The sequence below is a fragment of the Podarcis erhardii genome (assembly GCF_964252035.2).
Source record: "Podarcis erhardii genome assembly, chromosome: 2".
NCBI lineage: Eukaryota > Metazoa > Chordata > Lepidosauria > Squamata > Lacertidae > Podarcis > Podarcis erhardii.
The window spans coordinates 28674325-28698681 of record NC_138498.1 but is presented as its reverse complement, the minus strand read 5'-3'; the positions used below and the strand labels follow the sequence as shown (position 1 = coordinate 28698681).

General features: G+C 46.7%; 1 protein-coding gene across 3 annotated transcripts in view; it reads right to left on the bottom strand.

Annotated features, from left to right (window-relative positions):
- TTYH2 (tweety family member 2) overlaps positions 1-24357 on the bottom strand; it is an 81497-nt gene that overhangs the window by 35232 nt on the left and 21908 nt on the right. For 2 of the 3 annotated variants that reach the window (XM_081849755.1, XM_081849753.1), the window contains exon 2: positions 10110-10282. In XM_081849755.1, coding sequence (XP_081705881.1) covers positions 10110-10282 — 173 coding nt within the window. Of the gene's footprint in view, positions 1-10109; positions 10283-11364; positions 11461-24357 lie in introns of those variants that run through there. The other variant, XM_081849754.1, reaches the window with a different exon arrangement.

Genomic DNA, 24357 nt, shown 5'->3' with positions numbered 1-24357 from the left:
CCCCTCCAAACACAGCACTCTGCAACTGTATCTTGGGTGTGATTTGTAAGAACTAGGAAACAACTGGAGTAGGTTTGTTATAGAAATCCTAAGGTCTTGTGTGTATATATATATATATATAATAAACATTCATAAATGTACAAGACAAACACACACATAAGTATATAAACCACGTGTCTGAAATAGTACAGGAGAACAATCCTAAAGCCATTTTGACTCTTCCAGTAACCTCAAATATTCTCCCCATTGTCTCTTTGCTCACAAATCCTGTCCAGGTAGAACAATGATTGACAATTATCAGGTATCCTGACAGACAGGTTTTCCACTGTAGACCGCACCCATGGTGTATTTCTGCTGGGGTCCACCTCTTTTTGTGATGTATGTATGATGTGCAAGTAGATAGATAAATAGGTACCGCTCCGGCGGGAAGGTAAGCAGTGTTTCCGTGCGCTGCTCTGGTTTCGCCAGAAGTGGCTTAGTCATGCTGGCCACATGACCCGGAAAAACTGTCTGGGGACAAATGTTGGCTCCCTCGGCCAGTAAAGCGAGATGAGCGCCGCAACCAGAGTCGTTCGCGACTGGACTTAACTGTAAGGTGTCCTTTACCTTTACCTTGAGCTACAGGGTAGGCAATTTCAAAAGTCTATGTAAGAGCTTGCACACCATTGTTCTGGGTTCCTCTCCTCCCTCTCTGCGTGGGGGGAGTGGGTGACCCTGTTGCAACAGTTTAATAAAGATCATGCTTATTAGCTGCTTTGCTTCTCAATATTCTCTGGTTGGCCTCTGTTACTTTCTCCTCCCAACAGGGAACCTACTTAAGGATTCTATATGGGCTCTTGGATACCCCATAAGGGGAAAGGAGCAGTTGTTGTTTTTTACTATAACAGGTTCCTGTGTACAATTTGAAGAGGTGGCTGGGTGGTCTTGAGGTTCCATTTTTTAAATAAATGCTGAGCTAAGCCAAGCCCTTTTCGCTCAACTTGCCCCAGAAACAACCAAACGTTCTGCCGGCAGGATCGTAGGATGTCTGGATGAGCCCCACTATGGCGTGTGCTTTATGTATCAGCGCAAAAGAGCAATTGGTGCAAGACAGTCAATACTGGAAATGGAGGAAAGCCAGAGAGAACTTGCTCACATATTTCAGGTGTCTTGTTACAACCCACAGTGTTTAACCCAAACAGAGAGAGATGTTTTTAAGCCACCGATAGCGGCCAAATAGGAAATGATTGTTTCACATTTGTAATAATGTAAGAACCTTGCCAGTTTGCAGCTAAAACAGCTTCTTTTCGGAGAGAGCTTACAATTTACATTAGATAAGCAGGACTGGGGTCAGAGAGAGGCCAGAGGATGACCATGATTTAGCGCAGGGGGCGGGGGGGGGGGATGTTCCAGTTCTGGAGGGAGAGGAGAACAGAAGTACTGCGAAGGTGCCAGTAGAACCCGTCTCCTCTCTTGGCCTTTTAAGACATTAGTGGGCCCATGCCAATTGACAACAGAGCACTGCCAACCAGAATCACTCCCTCCAACTCTGGGGCTTAAAAAGGATGCTACAAGCCTGCTACACACTGAGCTGTAAGCGAGTTCTCTCCCAAACACCCAAGAGATTTAGGCCAAAAGGCGATGGCGGGGAACCCCTCCAACCTCGCCCCCGCCCCTAAGCGGATTATCAGAATCTGTTGAAAGAAATGTTCCTCTGGATTACAGCCGCTCCTTGGTTTAACCTTCAAGAAAGAATTCTAGGGTCTCTGGAAAACTCCAGCCAGAAACAATTCCTCTATGCCAGGGTAAATGCCAAGGACCCGGAGTCAGCGATCAGGACAGTAAATTGATGGCTCTTTTATTTATGGAAGGGAGATGGGTGTGGGGAAAAAAGACTCCTTTGGCAAACCCCTTCTTCCAGGTAAATCACATTATATCTACGGTAAGGGCCCGGGGGGCATTATTGTTTGGGTTAGTTATTTACTTGTATTTTATTCTGTGAACCACCTTGATGATAGGCAGTACAGTGGTACCTCGGGTTACATACACTTCTGGTTACAGACTCCGCTAACCCAAAAATAGTACCTCGGGTTAAGAACTTTGCTTCAGGATGAGAACAGAAATCCCCATTAAAGTGGTGCTTCAGGTTAAGAACAGTTTCAGGTTAAGAACGGACCTCCGGAACGAATTAAGTACTTAACCCAAGGTACCACTGTATATGAATTTAATAAACAACAACAACACACCAAACACACGCAGAAGGGTAGTACAATGGTACCTTGGGTTACAGACGCTTCAGGTTACAGACGCTTCAGGTTACAGACTCCGCTATCCCAGAAATAGTACCTTGGGTTAAGAACTTTTCTTCAGGCTGAGAACAGAAATCGCGCAGCGGCGGTGCAGTGGCAGCAGAAGGCCCCATTAGTTAAAGCGGTACCTCAAGTTAAGAACAGTTTCAGGTTAAGAACAGACCTCCAGAACGAATTAAGTTCTTAACCCAAGGTACCACTGTATATAAATTTAACATCAACACATGCAGAATACCACAATTCACATTCATTTCAGAACTGCTAACACACTCTAGTTTTACAACCAGGTTTTTAGAATTCCTGAGATGAGTGCTGGAAATGTAGGTTCGTGAAATGAACCCATTCCTAACTGCTCAGCAGGAGCAGCCAATAAGGAAAGCTGGTTGACTCCGACTCACACTTCTCCTTGCCGCATTGGCAATAAAAATGATTCATCCTGGCCAGTTCTCCCCTATTAGCCTTTGAATGAGCTCCCTATTTCAAATGGGCCCCTGCTGTTTGGCTACAGCATATCTCTGGCTGTAAATAACAACAAAAGCGATGCTCGGTTATGGCTACGCTTCTCTCCGTTGCTTCCGCTGTTCACTGAACGTTGAAGGTTAGCTCCGAAATTATGGCCCCCGTATGGAAGCGTGCTGATGCTGCTTCCATGGGGAGGCTGCAGCATAACTGCACCATGAAAACTCGTGCTTTAGTGGATAAGAATGTGCTCCACCGGCATGGAAATTCCCTGTAGCTCAAATTCATGTGGTTGATGCATCTCAGAAGTAATGGTATCTAAGCAGAGCTCCTGACGCAGGGGAACTGTTTCCAGTGGTCAGGGATGGCATGGTTCTTATCAAGGCACCATTTTTAACCAAGAGAAAAATAGGTTCTCCCACCTGGAGAGGCACTAACAGCTCCTATTTTAATATAACTCTTATTCACACATGTCACATTACTGTGAGTTACAATCCAGCTTTAGCTACACTTCAAATTGCGTAAGCCTGAGGGTTGCGCGCGCGCGCGCGCGCGCACACACACACACACACAACTGAAAGCCAGCCTGAATACACCTGAATACCTGGGTTTGAGTTGTGTGTGTTTACATTGCTGGGAATGCTTGTGATAGATCTAAAAATTCAAACTACTGGGCAGTGTAAGCGGGTCTCTCTGCCGTCACTTTTAGGACTCCATTTGCAAATGCTTAGCAGAAGCCTTGAGAGGTTCTGCTCTTTTTAATAATGGCGGGTTTGCAAAAAAAAATCCCACCCCCCCAATTAGGCTTGCCTTCCCATTCAGTTTTTCTTTGCCATTTCTGCATCTAAAGGCTACTTCTTCCACGGTTGCTGGGGGTGGGGGGAGAGAAGTGAGATGCTGCCACACTCCCATCAGATATGAAGTGTGCACGCTTGCAAATTGTAATGTAATAAAATAGTTACCGTATTTTTCGCCCTATAGCCCATACCGGCCCATAGGGCGCACTTATTTTTTTGGGGGGGGGAATAAAGAAAAAATTTTTTATTCCCCCCCCCCCGAGCCCCAAAGAACAAAGAAGCCATGACAGCGAGCGGGATGGATCCCGCTCGCTGTCCTGGCTTCGTTTTTAGCCTTGGGGCTGGGGGTCCGGGAGCGATGGCGAGGTTGCGCAACCTCACCATCGCTCCCGGAGCTTGCTTGCGGGGCTGGGGGCGGGGGAAGCCCGAGCTTCCCCTGACCCCAGCCCCCAGAACGGGTCCGGGAGCAATGGCGAGGTTGCGCAACCTCGCCATCACTCCTGGAGCTTGCTGGGCTGGGGCGGGGGAAGCCCGAGCTTCCCCCGACCCCAGCCCCCAGAACAGGCTGCTATCCGCAAGCCTTGGGAGCCTGGCGGGAAGTCCTGCCGGGCTCCCAAGGCTTGCGGATAGCTGCCTGAAGCCCGGGGTGTGCCCCGCTGCGCTCCCCGGGTTTCGGGCTGCAGGCTGCTGTCCGCAAGCCTTGGGAGCCCGGCGAGAACTCCTGCCGGGCTCCCAAGGCTTGCGGATAGCTTCCTGAAGCCTGGAGAGCGAGACGTCAGTGCGCACCGACCCCTCTCGCTCTCCAGGCTTCAGTGAAAGCCTGCATTGGCCCATAGGACGCACACACATTTCCCCTTCATTTTTGGAGGGGAAAAAGTGCGTCCTATAGGGCGAAAAATACGGTACTTTTCCCTTAAAGAGAAGCGGGTGGGGAGCCCTTCTGATTATGATGTCAGCCCTTCGGGATCAGAGCAAAAGACCTACCAAATGGCTATTTGAGGAAACCTGTAAGCTTCGCTGGCAGAAGAGGAATATTTGTCTACATACTTCTGTTCTTCTGCAGGTGGGTGTTTTTTTATTTTTTTATGGCTCCATCGATGCCTTTAGTACTAAAGAAGATTCTTTTGGGTGGGTGGGGATAGGGGAGAATGCAGCGTGAAATGATCTTAAGCAGAAAGGGGACTGCTTATATAGGAAGGAGCTCCAGCCTGGAAAGGCAAGCTTGACTGATCTAAAGTAATAGGTTTGAAGAGCAAGAACAAACCTGAAACTCTGGATTCTCCATTCCCACAGATTTCCCTAAATCATCCATTTTATAGCATACAGCAAGCAGAAAATAGAAGTCTGCTAGGTGTAGCGTAACAGGCGGGGAGCTTCGCTCTGATCGATGCTCTTGCTACGCATTTAAGATTCGAAGAACCAGATGCCCAGCAGTCAGTGCAAGAGCTGCTCTATATTGTTGCACTCGCAATCAAAGTGCCCTGGGGACCTGAAAAGCACTTAGGATATTTATTACTCTGCCTACCCCTCATTGCACTCATCCAAAGCTTATGGATAGGAGACAATATAGCCAGAATTTCAACAAGCCTAAAGCCCCAGGAGTGGGGTGGGGGGGAATCATGTGTTTGGGTTAGGGAAGAAGGCAAGTCATGGGAACAGCACGCCGGTTTAATCAGCATGTTTACTCCCAGATACAGATACTTCCATTCAGCGAATAAAAGATCACCCTCAAACTATTAAGCACTAAAGCCCTTTGGAAGTCCCTGGAACGTAGAATTGAATGAGCTGATTGAGAAGGGTTTGCGCAGTATATGGCTGAAGCCAAAAGAGTGCCATGAAAACCTCCCAGCAGATGTAGGTAAAAGGTAAAAGGACCCCTGGACGGTTAAGTCCAGTCAAAGGCAACTATGGGGGTGTGGTGCTCACCTCGCTTTCAGGCCAAGGGAGCTGGCATTTGTCCACAGACAGCTTTTCCAGGTCATGTGGCCAGCATGACTAAACCGCTTCTGGTGCAACGGAACACCATGACAGAAACCAGAGCACACTGAAACGCCATTTACCTTCCCACCGCAGTGGTACCTATTTATGTACTCATGCTAGTATGCTAGGTTGGCAGCAGCTGGGACAGAGCAACAAGAGCTCACCCCGTCGCAGGGATTCGAACTGCCAACCTTTTGATCAGCAAGCCCAAGAGGCTTGCTGGTTTAGACTACACCGCCACCCGCGTCCCTCAGCAGATGTACGAATTGGGGGAGACATACCAAGCTGATAATACAGTGGTACTTCGGGTTACAGACGCTTCAGGTTACAGACTCCGCTAACTCAGAAATAGTACCTCGGGTTAAGAACTTTGCTTCAGGATGAGAACAGAAATCGTGCTCCGGCAGCATGGAGGCAGCGGGAGACCCCATTAGCTAAAGTGGTACCTCAGGTTAAGAACAGTTTCAGGTTAAGAACGGACTTCCAGAACAAATTAAGTTCTTAACCCAAAGTACCACTGTACAGCGGTGTTATTTCCTCTGTGTTTGCAGCTATGGGTGGCCAGATGTCGAAACCATTTGCCTAGTTCTACTATTTCTAATCTCTGAGAAAGTAGAAGGAAGATCAGGGCCTGAAGATGGGCAACCCCCACTCCCAACTTCATCCTTACAGCCAGAAGTAACCCAACCATGAAAGCCTCAGGCAACCAAGTTCATCTGATTACTCTGCCTTGCACTGAGCGCAGATCTGCCACCTGGGATGAAACCACGTGTCTCAGGCAGAGGCCAGGGTTAAGAGTGTAAAAAACCGGGGGAAGAGGCTTTGTTTTCTCCAGTACGCCCAGGATTGCCACCCCAACCACCTCCCAACCTGCGTACGAACCCCCCTATGCAACCCGAGCGATTTGCGCAATGGCGACGCAAAAGAGGCAGAGCCCATCGGTGCCCAAAATGGACGGCTCTCCTCGCCTCACAGCTGCAGCTGCCCAACACAAGCCACACTGAAGGAAAAAGACGAACAGGAAGCGAAATGAGAACATGCGCTCACAAACTGCTCCACTTGCGGTAGAAATGTTTCCCCCTTTTGTCTGTGGCACTTAACTCACACGTAACGCACTAGCAAAATTCTGCATTCCATTTCCACAAAGGGGTGGCTTGGCAGTTGTGAGCAAGAGAATTCGTTTTCTGTAGGTGGTGCAGTTGGGTAACTTGTGTAACGGTGGGAAGGGAGCAGCCAGCACAGGGACACAACAAATTGTAGCTGCTATTAGGAAGGCAGGTGGGCACCCCAGCCCTAAATTGGGGGAGCAGAGAGAAAGGGGACCCCTTTGAAGGCAAGGCGGCATCTCAGCAACTAAACATTTCCCCCATCTCAGGGGAAATTGATGAGTTTCACTTGCACTGATTATTTTACCAAGATACAATCCCCCGCCCCCAAAAAGCTAAATTAACTGGCAACTGTGCTGTGCTGTGCTGTGTGTGTGTGTACACACATGCCACAAGAGATGCTGGTATGGCTTGATCAAGTCAAAGCACTCCTTGTCTTTCTGTTTTATGTATTTATATAAAAAAAATTTACATACATATTTACATATTTATGAATTTTACATTCATAAAAATTCAAGAGTGTTTACAACAATTATATATGAAACCATCCAATTAAAAAAAAACACCACCACACATACAAAAAGTTAAAAACAGAAACCAGCAAACTATTAATGGAAAGATGCATTATTTATTGCCTGCATAAGCCTGGCAGAAAGGCGGCGGCGTGGGGGGGGGGGAGAATCTAGAAGGCGTTTAAAAGTTGAAACAGAAAGCAACTGATACTGATTGATCTTTTTTGGCAAAGCATTCCATAGAGTATTTGGCAGAGTATTGGGCTGGTGACACCAAAGAAGGTTTTTTCCCCTCTGGGCCACACTTTTCAGAATAAAAAATTACTCAGGTCGTACCAATTTTTTTATTGGTAAGAAATACAAAAAAACAACTCATGGCAGAGCTGCATTTTGAAAAGATATTTATCCATATTCTGCAAATTATTGTTTATTTTATTTTGATACTGTACTATACAACACTACACTGAAATGCTTAAATATTTAATGTTTAAATTATAAATAATTATAATTATAAATAATTATGTTCAAATTATAAATAATATTTTAATGTTTAAATATTTCTTTGATTGTCCTTGGATCTTCCTGCCACATTTGCCATCCTCTCCTGCTGCACCCTTTGAGAACCCCTGAACTAAAGGCTCCGTTTCTCGTTGCATCCAATGAGCTCCACCAATTCAGGGAACAACCAACGATGCTCATGCCAATGATTGCATGCAACACACAACACTAGTGAAGTGCAATGGCCTCCAATGACTTGCAGCAGCAGCACTACCAGCCGCATAACTCCTAGGATGATGCCTTATATTGTATACATGTTCAACCATTAGATATATTACACGTTGAGGGACTCCAGCTCCCATCAGCCCCAGTTAACATGGCCAAATGTCAGGGAAGATGGGAGCTGTAGTCTGACACCATCTATGACATCACAGGGTCGCAGGTTCCTGCCCCTGGACTATATACCTTTGCAATTCTGTGATGTAGCTATGACCTGTGCTAACACCACTTGCCTACATCATTGGGGTCAGGTGGGGTGAGAAGTGGGCTGGGCTTATTATCAGTTGCTTTAACTTAGGGTGAAGTGATGATTTCTTTCTATAATGGTTTTTATTAAATCTTCTAAATTATTACGTAACTCCAATCGTATTTATTAGGGTTCCCCCCCTCTTCTTGACTTCCCTCCTTCCCTGATTTTTTTTAAAATTCCCCCTTAATAGCTGCTTTAAAACACATCTACACTTATTTTCTAAGACCCCCAAATCCGTTCTCTACATTCTTCCCCCCATATCAAATTCTGCACGTGATTTCATACAATAATTATAATTTGACAGATAGTCCACCAGTGGCCTCCGTTCTTCTATGAAAAGATGACGTTACGATTCCTTGCCACATGCAGTATCTACCTCTGGACTTGCTCAACCAACTGAGAGATGAAATAACACCCTAGACATTCAGGAAGCCTCTAGATCATCCTTTCTCGACCTGTGGGTCCCCAGATGTTGTTGAACTACAATTCCCATCATCCCTAGCTAGCAAGGCCAGAGCTCAGGGATGATGGGAGTTGTAGTCCAACAAAGATCTGGGGACCCACAGGTTGAGAACCACTGCTCTAGATGAAAAGTATTCTTCATCCTGGAGAGGTACGGGCGATGGAGAGAAAGCAATAGACCAGAACCCAGGGACCACCAACCCTGCTCTCCCTCCTTTGAGTCAGACTCCATACACAATTAACCTCAAGCCTCACGTGACCCTGGACAGCCAGCTGTGCCATCTGCTTAGTGGTGGGATTAAAAGCTAAAGGACTCCTCCACACCCCCATATCCCTCCTCCTCTTGGGATTAGCCAAAAGAGGAATGAATACTGGAGCAAAGAAGCCCTCTCGAGGAAACAGCGTTTAAAGTGAGGCACCCAGGAGCATCTGCAAATGCGCACAGCATGCTCGCTCCTCTTGAACGAGACAGGGAAGGGCCTTCAAGAGCATTGAATTGCAATGTCCAAACTAGGGGACTGGTGGTGGAAGATGAAACATGAGTCTTTGGCTCAAGGAATAGGAAGCTGTCAAACCATGCCCTTTAGCAAAACAGGCACTGAAACAGTAGCTGAACTGTCTCCCTTTCCCTTGTGGACCCTTTGTTTCTTTAAGGGTGAGAGAAATACAATAGGACAAACGGAGTGGGAGCTGCCATGTGTGCATGCGATAAAACAGAGGCGTGTGCCACGCATTATGGCCTACAGGCAGTTTTCCAAGGTGGAACTTGACCTCTGAGCGTATTACAGTGGTACCTCAGGTTACAAACACCTCAGGTTACAGACTCCACTAATCTGGAAGTAGTACCTCGGGTTAAGAACTTTACCTCAGGATGAGAACAGAAATTGCACACCGGCAGCACGGTGGCAGTTTCAGGTTAAGAACGGACCTCCAGAACGAATTAAGTTCGTAACCAGAGGTACCGCTGTACACCGATCCTGGTGGCCAATTAAGTTCCAGGCCCAATTCAAAGAGCTGGTGTTTACCTATAAAGCCTTGAATGGCTCGGGACCACAATGCCTCGAGGACGTCCTCTCTCCATGTCAACCAACCTGGACTCTGCGGCCATGATTTGAGGCCCTTCTTCAGGTGCCTCCTCCACGAGATATCCAAAGGGTGGCAATGTGAGAACGGGGCCTTTTCTGCGGTGGCTCCTCGCTTGTGTAAAAGGTCATATATTTAAGCTCTGGGTAGCCAAGCACAGACAGATTTACACATTCATGGGCACGTGCGTGTGTGACAAATTCCAGAGGAGCCATTTTATTAGGCTGCAATAGATTGCAATGGGTTACTTTGAAGTCACTGCAGTACCAGATTGGGGGGCAGGGAGAGGCCCCGCATTATATTTTTTGTCAGTACAAAGGTGGAAACCCTACCAGTGAACCCACCCGCTCCATCACCCATGGGCCTTCTGCTCTCTAGGCTCCGAATGAACTCACCAACAGATGAGGCCGGCGACCACAGCAGTCCAGGTGATGCAGCACGAATTGGGCCTCTTCGTCTCTGATTCCTCCTCCCTCTTGCAGCAGCACAGACAGATCAGATAAATACCAAGGAATACCAGGTTGAGGCCCAGAAAGACAGCTCCCACGAGAGCCAAGAGCAACAAAGACTAAGAAAGGAGAAAAAAAGAGATAGATGATGAGCATCTGCTTATGCCAACAGAGAACAAGTCGTATCCCCTCATTCCACTTTTCAGAAACATACCGTATTTTTCGCACCATAGGACGCACCGGACAATAGGACGCACCTTGTTTTAGAGGGGGGAGAACAAGAAAAAAAATTCTCCCCCTCTCTGCCCAGCGCCCCTTCAGCGAAGCGGCAGGAGGCGCTGTGCAGAGAGGGGGAGAATTTTCCCCCTCTTGTTTTCCCGCTCTAAAGCAAGGTGCCGTTTAAGGTGCGTTCAGGCAGCTACCTTGGAAGCCTGGAGAGCGGTCGGTGTGCACCGACCCCTCTTGCTCTCCAGGCTTCAGCTTCCTTTTGACCTGCTCTTTGGGGCTGGCGGGGGGAAGCCCACCACCAGCCCCAAAGGGCAGGTCAGGGAGCAGCGGAAAGGCGCAGCGGAGAGGCTGCTGCCATAGTCGCGCGTCACCTCTCCAGCTGGGAGAGGGTCGCGGGGCTATGGCTTCTTTAGCCCCTCATGCACTCTCCCAGCTGGAGAGGTGGCGAGCGGCTAAAGAGGATCCTGCCATAGCCGGTCACCGCTCCAGCCGGGAGAGGGTCGCGGGGCTATGGCTCCTGCAGGGCTCCCCATGCTGCGGATGTCTGCCCGGCGCGAGGGGCGCTCTGTTTCAGGTTGCTATCCGCAGCGAGGGGAGCCCTGCGGGGAACTCCTGCAGAGCTCCCCTTGCTGCGGATGTCTGCCTGGCGCGAGGGGCGCTCTGCTTCAGGGTGCCCTTCTGCCGGGCGGCAGGCTGCTATCCGCAGCGTGGGGAGCCCTGCGGGGAACTCCCGCAGGGCTGCCTAGGCTGTGGGTGTGTTCCCGAAGCGCCGGGCGCGCTGATTTCAGCGCGCCCGGCGTTCCGGGAAGCAGGCTGCTAGCCTCTATAGAGGCTCCTTCCATAGCCGCACGTCACCTCTCCAGCCGGGAGAGGGTGGCGGGGCTATGGCGTCTTCGCTCCATAGGACGCACACACATTTCCCCTTCATTTTGAAGGGGAAAAAGTGCGTCCTATAGAGTGAAAAATACGGTACATTTGAGGCTACGAAAGCTAACCAATGAAAAGCCCATTGCTTCAGAAACCTTTTTAAACACCATTTCTTCCCCAGTTCCATCTATTAATAACCCTTAGCAAGCAAAGTGGCCGTCATTTGTCTTTCTCCCATTAGAAAAGGGCCCTTTTGTAAAAAGATTGCAGCATGGACAGACTCAGCCAAGCACTAACCCAAAGCAGTGGAACTAGTGACTGGCCACCACCAATAGAATGAGAAGCTTTTGGAGGAGGAGATTTTTGCCTTCTGTGTATCTAAGGCTTGTTTTCTGCAAAGCAAACACACTTTATCTCCTGAAGAGCCTGCTTCGTGTAATGTGTGCCGCTCTGCGGTTGTGTACACACTATAACTTTAAAGCACATGCGAAGGACAATTTTCCCCTTCAAAGGATTCTGGGCACTGCAGGTTGTTAAAGGCCGAGGGGAATCGTAACTCTGCGAGGGGAAAAACTACAGTGCCCAGAATTCTTTGAGGGAAAGGATTTTCTTTGAATGTGCTTTCAAGGTACAGTGGTACCTCAGGTTAAGTACTTAATTCGTTCCGGAGGTCCGTTCTTAACCTGAAACTGTTCTTAACCTGAAGCACCACTTTAGCTAATGGGCCCTCCCATTGCTGCCGCGCTGCCGGAGCCCGATTTCTGTTCTCATCCTGAAGCAAAGTTCTTAACCTGAAGCACTATTTCTGGGTTAGCGGAGTCTGTAACCTGAAGGGTATGTAACCTGAGGTACCACTGTATAGTGTATGATGCAGGAAAGGAGGTGTCTCCCTATATATTCAAACAGGCACAATGTAGGACACCTCTATATTATTTTTCAAAATAACAATCCCTCCCTCCCTTCCTTCCCAAAGAACTCCAGGGCAACAAACAATAAAAATGCAAAACAACACAAACATTTAAAAACATCCTCCCAGCTAAGTAAGGTCTAGGTTCAGCTCAGTGTTAGAAACTCAGATATGTAATTTAGGTGCCAAATGGCTAATTAAACCAGGCTTAACAGTCACCAAAACAGAATGCCTAGTTGCCATTTTAGTGGCCAGAAGGCTCAAAAGTTGTATTTTTTCAATAAGACTTTTTGGTTCCTGAAATTCACTCTGATTGTGTAGATAAAATATAATGGATAGGATTCTACAGGATGTGTTGCTACTGTGTGAAAACAGTTAAGAGCCGAGGATCCCCAGGCATGCACCTCCAGGTGACGGAGACGTCAGGCCCCATCCTGGCACCCGGGCATCTTCGCTTGGTCACAAGTGGCCGATAGCCAGGTGCAGAATACGCCTGGGGGGTTTCAAAGGCTGTTTCAGTTATCTAACACCTGGGTGGGCAGGAATGTTTTAAAATTCCACATAGGTAAAGGTAAAGGGACCCCTGACCATTAGGTCCAGTTGTGACTGACTCTGGGGTTGCGGCGCTCATCTCGCTTTACTGGCCGAGGGAGCCGGAGTACAGCTTCTGGGTCATGTGGCCAGCATGACTAAGCTGCTTCTGGCGAACCAGAGCAGCGCATGGAAACGCCGTTTACAGCGGCGTAGCGTGGGTTGTCAGCACCCGGGGCAAGGCAAGTAATTTGCGCCCCCTAACCCGGGGCAAGTAATTTGCGCCCCTAACCCCTAACCTGCCGCCACTGCCAGCTTCTTCTTGCTGCTGCCTGGGCTGGGGTATTTACGGTAAGGTAGCCACAGCGGCGGCAGCGGGTCCGTATCAGGCAATCTGAGGCAAGTTGCCACTGGCGCTGCCGCCCAAACGACGCCGCTTGCCCGGAGGAGGAGGGCAGAGAGGCGAGGAAAATGCAACATGGCCCAGCAGCTGCAGCGGCGGCGGCGGCGGGGCTGTGAGGAGGTCTGCCTGGCGCGCCCTCCGCAACCCTGACGTGCGGGGACCGCGGTGAGTGCTGAGAGCCGCTGCCTGCCGGACGCCTTCAGCCCGGACGCGCACACAGATCATCGGTTCCGCAAGACATGGGGCTCTGCTACAGCCTGCGCCTGAGGCTCTTCGGCGACTCCGGAGGCGGCGAGCGCCCCCCCCAGATGTTGCGCCCGGTGCGGCCGGCCCCCCTGCACCCCCCACGCTACGCCACTGGCCGTTTACCTTCCCGCCGGAGTGGTACCTATTTATCTACTTGCACTTTGATGTGCTTTCAAACTGCTAGGTTGTCAGGAGCAGGGACCGAGCAACGGGAGCTCACCCCGTTGTGGGGATTCGAACCGCCGACCTTCTGATCGGCAAGTCCTAGGCTCTGTGGTTTAACCCACAGCGCCACCCACGTCCCAAAATTCCACAAAGATTTTAATGAGGGAGATAAGACACACCACACAAGGGAGGACATTTCATAAACAAGGAGTCACTAGGCAGCACCCATTGGCAGCCACCCACAACAGGGACTCCTTGCTGTACCCTTTCTATTCAAGGAGACATCAACAGGCAAAGCGGCTACATTGGCCGCAAGCTGCATCTTCGGGCAGAAGCGGCCCTACTTAGAATGTCACCAAGGGAAGGATTCTGCTAGCATGTACAGATGTATCAGGCAAGTGTGTCATGCAGTCTATTGTGTGCTCCTCACTTCCAATAGCCTTGGGAAATATTTTCCATGTTGGAGCACAAGATCATCCCACTTCCATGGGTGCTTTATTTCTCTTCAATTCTAATCAAAGTTAGCATCCTAATTTAACAAAATCCCTCATCTGTATCTGCGAGCAACAGCTGTGCCCAATTCTTTCTTCTTCTCCTTCTTCTGCAGATAAGCTAATCAAGGCAGCCCAGTGCTGCACAAAAGAATCAGAATCATAACAGCAGCACAGAAAAACCTCGCTAACTCAAAGCAAGCTGTTAGTTCTGCCACAGCATCTCCACAGCTATTTATTTACAGTGCAAAGTGTCGCATCATCCAGGGAGCTGTTGAACAAACAAGGTAAATAAAGGTTTCTTTATTTAAAGGGCAGGGGGTTAAAAATCAGCCTATGGGAGGAAACATCACAGTATGCAAATGATGTTCATTTTCCAAGAATGCATTTTTGCAGCGCCAGACAACAAGCCACATTAGATTTGCAAATACACCACATGGAATACGCACAAATTATGTAAAATGGAGGAAGTCATAAATCTCCGAAGATATGGAAGCGGGTCTGAAACATGCATACTGCGTGGGGGCACAAGAAGCTTCTGCACGAAGCGTGAAAAACTAGCCAATTTCATCCATGAAGGATAAAAAACGTGGAGATCCATAGTCCCAGGGACTACTTCAGCCTTGCAAATAAAGTCACAAACATTAGTAGCCCACAGATACTAGGTGTGCCGAGATGTACCTATACAGTGGTACCTCGGGTTAAGTACTTAATTTGTTCCAGAGGTCTGTTCTTAACCTGAAACTGTTCTTAACCTGAAACACCACTTTAGCTAATGGGGCCTCCCGCTGCCACTGCGCCGCCGGAGCACAATTTCTGTTCTCATCCTGAAGCAAAGTTCTTAACCCAAGGTAATATTTCTGGGTTAGCGGAGTCTGTAACCTGAAGCGTCTGTACCCTGAAGCGTATGTAACCTGAGGTACCACTGTATTAGATACAGTATATTATTGCCACAAAGGGTCAAAAGCAAAGAAAAACCAAGCGCCACATGCTGATTTTCATCTTGCGAAAACACCCCTGCTTGATTGCCCAGAATTCATACTTGCCACAGGCAACCAAGTTAAGCGGCTGTTTACAAGCCAAATATAATGTAAACAGAGTCCATTCACTAGACTTTGCCACAATTGCTGAAATGAAGTTGCTGGTGTGGATTCTCCTAAAGCTCCGTTCTGACACGACACTAAAAACCCCACTTTTTATTTACTGCTTTATTAGTCGTTCCCAAGAGCATGCACCTGCTTCTCCCGGCAGGAACACCAAAATTGGAAGGTCCACAGCCAGTCATTCCAACATACAAAACAGTTGTTGTTTTTTTGTAGCCACGGCCACACTGCGTTTGAAACATCTGAACAGCTTAAGCGTTCTGGTGAGGCCCAGTGCTAAAATCCAAAGGAGGTCAGGAATTAAGCAGAAAAGCAGCACAGGGTTGCTCTGATTACACACATTCTGAAGCAAGGAAGAAAAGCTTAACACTCGCCTGGCTAAGGGCAGGCTTGCAAATCACGTGACCTCCAGCTTGCCACGTGACCTGTGGCAAGGCTACGTTTCCAGTCAAGCAAAGTGAGGTCCTGGGCATGGGATGTAGCACGAGGCATTCTCGTACTGGTGAGCATATTTTACTCCAAGCAAAAAACAGTCCCTACCAGCCTTGGAGGAACATCTGGCAGCAGGGAACAGAGAAAGAGAGGAGAGGCAAGGGAGATTTTACATGGAAGCCTAGGAAAGTTGAGCTGCAGAATGAAGGACTGTAAGAGACATACAGTGGTACCTCGGGTTACATGCACTTCAGGTTACAGACTCTGCTAACCCAGAAATAGTACCTCGGGTTAAGAACTTTGCTTCAGGATGAGAACAGAAATCACATGGCAGCAGCGGGAGGCCCCATTAACTAAAGTGGTCTTCAGGTTAAGAACAGTTTCAGGTTAAGAACGGACCTCTAGAACGAATTAAGTACTTAACCTGAGGTACCACTGAATTTCACTTCCTGGTTCCTTGCCAGGGTTCACAGCTGTCTAACATTTTTACTCTCTTTTTGTTAGGAAATAGAGGAAAGAAGCTACTGTATTTTTTGCTCTATAAGACGCACCCGACCATAAGACGCACCTAGTTCGCTGCACACCGATCCCTCTTGCTCTTCTGGCTTCAGCAAAAGCAACGCAAAGCCTCTTGAGCGAAGAGGGAGGAGCGCTCCCGCTACGCTCAAGAGGCTTTGTGTGGTTATCTCCGAAGCCAGAAGAGCAAGAGGGATCGCTGCACACCGATCCCTCTTGCTGTTCTGGCTTCTGAGATAGCTGTGCAGCCTGCATTCGCTCCATAAGGCGCACACACATTTCCCCTTACTTTTTAGGAGGGGAAAAGGTGCGTCTTATAGAGCGAAAAATACGGTATCTAGCTAGGCTGGGGTTTCTTTGTAAGGATAGAGATAGGTGTTCCCAACTAGTAGAAGGGGGTGGAGCTACATTTGCAGAGAATGATTATTGGGTAGGATGAGAATTAACTATTCTTCTGGAGCCCCCTCCCCCCGGCTCTGTTCCCCCACCCCCACCCAGTGCACAACCACAGTGGGCAGGCCTGGGGGGTTGGTGTAACACCCCCCTGAAAATGCTGCCCACTTCCTGTGGCCAAAGATACGTAGGAATCATGAGCTTGTTGGTGTACCATGTGCATGTAGTTTTTACACGTGCACAACTATTGCACATGTAAAAAATTGTCACCCGTCTCTCCTCCACAATGACTTCTTGTCAAACAGAAGTGGTTTGGTTTTCCAAACGTGCGTTCTCAGATCTGTATATCAGAAATCCTTGGAGCATTACACAACATATCACAGCATTACTGTTCGAAGGAGAAGCTGAACAAACCTATTCTATGATGTTTTCCTTCAAACAACCAATGTTCAGCTATCCCTTCAAACCGTATTTCACAACCAACATTTAAGAAGCACGTTTGAGTTTCTGACAGGGCCCCTGATGCCTAATGCAATCATTATTCAGAAAGGGCAGAAAGCATGAGAACCATGTTAAAAAGCAGGTGTACATTTGGGGCAGTGAGTGTAGGTTTTACATTTCCATTATGAGCTAAGCCTCAAGTGTATAAAAGCTTTTAATAGGCAAGAGTTGAACATATGAGCCATGAGCTATGGAGAAAGCTACAAGTACTTAAGACATGGATTCAAATTACACCACAGCTTTATTTAACTCACAAGATAGAACACCTATAAAATAAGAATCCAGTTATGAGAAACCAAGGCCACTTACCATATACATCAATTAGAATGTGGAACAAGGACTGAAAACACTCTGCACAGTATGAATATGGGAATCTAAGTCTGACCGCTCTGTTAGAAGGCACATTGCAAGCTCAGTTTTATTTGATATAGCCATAGCAAATATATCAATATCCTCAACGGGAAAGTATTTTTTATCGGGCAATTCAAACTATGGACTGCTCTCAATATGGTGCAGAGCTTGCCTCATCTTAATGTGTTGCATATGCAAGGCTTCCGTGCTAACAGAGCTCAAATAATAAAACACAAGCCATATTTTCCTCAGAGAGCCGCTTTGTTATTTAGCCTCTCCTATCCCATCCCAGAGCACACAGTGGCCTTTTCATTAGGATGACCGAATGCCTGCTCATGCCTTGGAACCATGAAGCAAAGCTTCCCCCTGCCTTCTCTACATCTCCACAGAGCTGTTTGGTTCTCCCTTTTGCTCTCATTTCCTCCCTCCAACAGGATCTTGCCCTCCCCACCTCCCAGACCCACATTCCCTTTAAAACCATGGCATGAGAGTAGCTTTCCTGTGGTTAGAATCCATGGCGTTGCTGTAATAGTTGAAGGCCCAACATCATGCAGATGGGGCAATATATTGGGCCCTTGCCACACATTCGCTGCCTGCAGACCTGGGATGAGATACTCAGCCGGTTCCTAAACATGAAGCATTAACTTAAGCCAGGTATGGCACTGGTGGAGATCACCTGGGCATCCTTTGGCTTGGAGCATCCGTCTGTCTCGGGAGACAATGGAAGAGTGTGCCTTTGGGGGTGAAGTCAAGCTGTTTGAAGGTTGCAGCGCCTGGTTTTGGCTATTGCAGAGCATTCCATACTGGTGCTGGCAATCGCTACTCTATTGAATCAGCACTTCAGGAAGGGATGCTTGGAACAGTTTCACAAGGCCTCCGAGAGTAAATAAGAAAGGTGTGCATTGATCTACATAAACTAAATTCCCAGTTGTTGTGCAACACCCACAATCACCTTAGGATTAAGGAATAATTTGGGTGGAGGGGTGGTATCTCCTGGTGGTGTTTAAGATTTCGGCACAAAACCCTGTTGACCTCATCTTGCTCCTTTATATTGTTACTTCAAATCAGTTCTGAAAGAGATAAGCTGTCGTTCCTAAAAGAGGAAATGATACAATTGGGCAGTTGTGTGCTTCCATTTGATGAAAAGGGTCGCAAAACACCAGGGATGACATCAGGCAGTTCACAGGATCAGTGAAGCCATATCATTCTATCATGTTCCAAAAAGACTGCTAACCAATGAGCAAAGGAACAAATGGTAAATGTGGTGGCAGATTGCTATTTTCAGTCAACATCTAAATCCAACACACTTTAATGAGTAGCATGCCATTCACCCATCATATCAATGCTCGGCAGGTGGAAAAGTGTGAACAGGATATTACCAAGCTGAATTACTCATACAATCAACAAAACAGTAGATACCCTCAACTTTTCAAGTGATTCCCCATGACAAAGAAGCTCTGTGCAAGTAAGCAGCTCTGTCTTCTCCGATTTACACACAGTGAACCAATCAAGGAGGAATTGTGCAGGTTAGAGAACACTCTCAGCTTACGTTTTCAAAGTGGTGTTTTGAAAACTGTAGTTCCCACTGCCAATCTTGTCTATAGCACCTTAGTTTCTTCTCCAGACCACACTTTCTGCACCCTGCATCTGAAAACATGCATATCCTTGTGCATTATCTTCATAAAGCAGGGCAGTGCATTTGAAAGGGGAACAACTAAGGCACAGAGTTAATTAAGTTACTTGGTCAAAGATCACTCTGAGGTCAAGGGATGAATGGAAGTACCCTCAGTTAGGAGGATGTGGACACAGCTGCCAATGCCTCTTTCTTCTCCCCAAAGGCGCTTTCTGAGAAATTATCCACAGCACTGCCTGGAACAGACTTCAACCTGCTCAAGGTTGACTAAATAAAATTCTGAACGGCAAAGCTATTGACAGGCTATGTGCGTGAGCAACAGACCTGGGGGGAAGGCTGGTCTTTGAAACTTTTAGTTTCCATTGCTTCCTCAACAGCATTGAAGCCCTCTTGTTTTCCAACCTTCCAGGAACACAGTGGGCTTTGCACATTGAACCTGCCACATATTAGGATATCTGTCTGAACAAACATCTTTTGATACTTTGGTTCCTAGATTCTTGGAACAAAAGTATATTAGGCAGAGCATTTTCTTCTGAACTGTGAATGTCTAAATCATGCACCCAGGAGCCTGGTATAAATTGAGGGTGCTTGCTACAAAGCCCAGTGAATTAATCTTCATTATCTCTAGACACCCCCTGCCAGGAATATACTCAGGATTTGGGATGGGGGCGGGTGGGTAAATAATGCAAATTATGAAAATGAAAATGGTATGTCAAGGGTGACTCCATTCCAGTACCTAAGAACAAGCAATGAGCTCACTCTTTCTTTCTCTTGACTTTTCATCTGCAGCCTGGCTTTGCATTTCTACTCTACCATTAAGGTTGCTGAGTGTTTGTGGGCATGAATCACAATTGCATAGCCTAGCCTAGCCTACCTCACCTCGCCTGTTGTGAAGATAAAGTAGGATCATCCTCATGTTTAATATTCCTTAGTGGAAGGGTGGCAAAAGTGAAAATAACCTATGCAAATTAACTTACGCTATTTATTTCTGTACTAGCCAGCTAAAACTCCCTCACACTCACCAACACAGAATCTGACCACTTCTAAAAATGAGTATGTTGGGGGTGGAGAGGGGGTGTTGAGTGGAAGCCTACCATTATCTGATGGAAGTGGTTAAAACAATCGTCTAAATACACCAGCAGCTTTTGGAATAACTAAACAGCACAGAGAACTACAGCCTTTCCTGTGTCTTAGCAGTCAAGCATTAAAATCATTACGCCATGTTTATAAACAGCCAATCCCCCAATTGTCTGTAGGAAATAAGAATTGTTTCCAAGCAACCAAGCAGAAAAAGGAGACTTGGCTGTTCTATTCCCTTGCAGGCGATTTTGATGTGCTATAAATGACTATTTTTTGAAGACGTGTGGGCTGGCGGGCAACTTCTGAGAACTTATATAGACAAATGTAGCTTCTTCCATCACAAACCTCCTCACCTGAAAGTTTCAGGCTTCTGTGGTTGGTAGGTATTGACTAATCTAATCCTCCGTAATATGCCACAAATAGAATTAGATCTCTAAATGGCTACTACAATGTAGCTTCCAGTGTATGAATTTCCTTTGGAAGAAATAATTTAGAAGGGCCCCCACACCAACAGACTTCACTCTCTACTGTTGTGGTCCTTGCTTTCCAGGCCAGTAAGATTATTTTACCATGTGGGGTTAGGAGTTGAACTTGCAGTATTACACTCGTCTCAAGCTTTTAACTGAAAGAGATATTTGTAGTGGTAAACATGGAGATGGAGATGGAGACAGACAGACAGACAGACAGACAGACAGACAGACATCAATGAATGCAGCTTAGGAAAGAAAGCAGAGCAAGCGAGGCACATAAATTCTAATTTTCTGCTCTGTCTCTACATTGATGGTCATTTGCTGAACCAGTCGTAAAGTTTCTAGAATGTATGAATCAGCATTCATATATCCACAACTGGATTGGTCCATGATAGACAGCATTCTCCCCCAGATGGGTGATTTCTAACTCACAGAGAGAGAGAGAGAGAGAAAAAAAACCTTCTCCTTTCCAAAAAGAGACAATGAAAAGTGATACAGCAGTACCTCAGGTTACATACGCTTCAGGTTACAGACTCCACTAACCCAGAAATATTAAAACAAAATAAAAAAATTCCTTCCAGTAGCACCTTAAAGACCAACTGAGTTAGTTCTAGGTATGAGCTTTCGTGTGCATGCACACTTCTTCAGATACAGTGGTATCTGAAGAAGTGTGCATGCACACGAAAGCTCATACCTAGAACTAACTCAGTTGGTCTTTAAGGTGCTACTGGAAGGAATTTTTTTATTTTGTTTTGACCATGGCAGACCAACACGGCTACCTATCTGTAACCAGAAATATTACCTCAGGTTAAGAACTTTGCTTCAGGATGAAAACAGAAATCGTGCTCCAGCGGTGCGGCGGCAGCAGGAGGCCCCATTAGCTAAAGTGGTGCTTCAGGTTAAAAACAGTTTCAGGTTAAGAGCAGACCTCCGGAACGGATTAAGTACTTAACCTGAGGTACCACTGTATTTTCCTTTGGGTCTCTCTTGGCCAATCAGGAATTGAATGTCAGGTGTTTGGATTATTTTAATAATAATTTTTTACTTGGTGGTTACATTCAGAAAATATAGACACAATCTAGAACCTGAACGTAACAACCAAACTATAAGCACACATTGTGCGCATTATAATGAGATCTATTGTGATGGGTCATGATTGATTGCCACTTAACTGGGATTTATCCATGTGAAAGGAAGTGCATTGTGACTTCAGAGACAACAGGTGAGAGACATGAATCTCCTGGGCATATTTGCCATTTCCTAGGTTAAGACGAATGCAACACGCACTCAGGGCAACCTCAGGGCAGTTTTCAATACATCCTAGAAGAGGTTTCTCATGCATGAAAGAGAAGATGCGTTTGGCACAACATAAAAGTGTAGAACAGACACGTTTTGCCACGAAATATTGGTGGGTACGACAATTGGCATGGCGTAGCTAGCCTCTGAGGACACCTGCAGATTGAAAGACTGGACGGGAGCTATAGCCTAGTGGTTTGCAAAATAGCTGTGGCCAAAAATCCAGGATAACTGCATCATATCAGGATGCCAATAACCCTTATTTACTAGAGGTTTTTCTTTCCTGACCACCTTGTAAAGATGGCACAAAACTGCAGCCACCATGTATAATGACACAGAATAATACATTACTCAAGAGAAAGCTGCTCAGAATTCCACTCAGAGTCTCCCTTTAGCACTTCATGTACCCTGTGTGTTTTCTTCTCTATGCAGTGCAGGTTATATTTCAAAGCTGACCCCCTGAAGTTAGAATAGAGTTTTGCCAGAACTGACTAGGAGTGATTACTATACAAGTTGCAAACTTCTTGTACATATTCTGCAGCAGACACACACTCCAGATGCAATTCTATGCGTGCGTTTTAATTGCTCAGTAGTCCACTTGTGCAACAAATGCCAATTTGCAATACAAAACGGTTGTTGTGGAAGGGCACAACCTGACAGGCAGACCCCCAGAGTTGGCTGGGCCCTAGGGAACACTCCTATGCTTTGGCTTTAAGAGGTGGATCTATAGTTCATGTCAAATGGATTGCAGCTGTCCAGGGCACAGCTGCTTAGCAGGCGGAAGCTAATACACTCGGCTCCCCTTCTACCATCTGCCAAGCTGCTTGGAAAGGCGAAAGGAAAATCCCCCCTTCTCCATATATGTTGGGACCCTCATTGCTTCCCTTGCCCTCTTCCAATTGCCCCAATAAAACTTTTATTATAATTGCATTTACACCAATATTCTTCCTCCAAAGCATACCTCCATCTAGGTAGCTCAATGCTTAGCTTCAGTAATAAGAACTTTGACACTTGCCTTAGGACCATATTAAGCAGGGGTCAGCAAACTTTTCCAGCAGGGGGCCGGTCCACTGTCCCTCAGACCTTGAGAGGGACCAGACTATATTTTTTGGGCGGGGAAATGAACGAATTCCTATGCCCCACAAATAACCGAGAGATGCATTTTAAATAAAAGCACACATTCTACTCAGGTAAAAACATGCTGATTCCTGGACCATCCGTGGGCCGGATTTAGAAGGCGACTGGGCCGGATCCGGCCCCTGGGCCTTAGTTTGCCTACCCATGATATTAAGCATTATCCCATGGCATCTGCAGCATGAACTGTAGACCACTTGAGGGGAACCTTTGGCCCTCCAGATATTGCTAAACCACAATTCCCATCGGCCCCAGCAAGCATGGCCAATGGCCAGGGACATGGGAGTTTTATTTATTCAAGTTATATCCCGCCCTTCCTCCCAGAGGAGCCCAGGGTGGCAAACACATCCATAACTTTTTTTTAAAAAAAGGTTTTAGTCCAGCAAAATCTGGAGGGCCAAAGTTCTCCCCATGCCTGCTCTGGACCTTCATACCTCTCACCAGTGATGTTGATTTTTCTGGGAAATGTTGAAAGCAGAAGCTTTTCCAGAAAATTTTCCAGTGACTGTAAACTGATTCAGCATACTTGACTTACGAATCATAAGAGTTCGATAGGACCAAAAGGGCCATCTAGCAATGCAGTGATCTTTTGCCCGACATGGGGATTGAACTCACAACCCTGAGATTAAGAGTCTGCTGCTCTGCAGACTAAGCCAACTTGTATTTCACAAGCATAACCTTTTAAAAGCATGTCATGCAAACTGCTTTTTGCTGAAACGGGTGGAATTTGACATAATTTTAAGTGGGGTATGTGAATGGGGAATGAAGTCCAGGCATACAATGAGACTTTTCATGTTCTCTTTCCCCATGTATCCCCTAAATCTATTCTAATCTGTTATCCCCCAACCCTCCGAAGTAGATTTGGGGGCACAGGGGAAGGAGAGGGAGGGAAACCCCTATTGTGCAAGCGGACCTCGTTTCACACATGCAACAACTTAGCTGGATTGAATCCCCGCCCAATGTAAAACCTTTTAATACACAACAAACAAACAGCTTATGCGTCCTTTAAATTGTTTGGATTTTCAAGGAGAAAAATGAGGCCCTGAAAATTAATTTCTGCATGCCCCCAAAAGTGAGCATTCAGATGATATATGAAAGAATGCTTCCATGGAAGAGTCACCTGAAAAATATATATACTAAATTGTAGCATTGAAATTTCCTAGCTTGACTGGTGTTGTATACATCCGTTGTGCCACAAATTAACTTTGTGCAACAATGCATTTTTTTGAAACAGAAACATTTCAGCAGGTAAAAAAAAAATCACTTCTTGCCTCTACTTTTGCTACTTTGTTTGAAGCTTGCACAGTCTTATCTATTGCTACAATAATTGCTTAACGCATCCAAAATCTGTGAAAATCCCAAAGATTGCACTTAAATTGAGCAAGCATGCTAATTCACTCAGCTTCTATAGCATGGGTAGGCAAACTAAGGCCCAGGGGCCAGATCC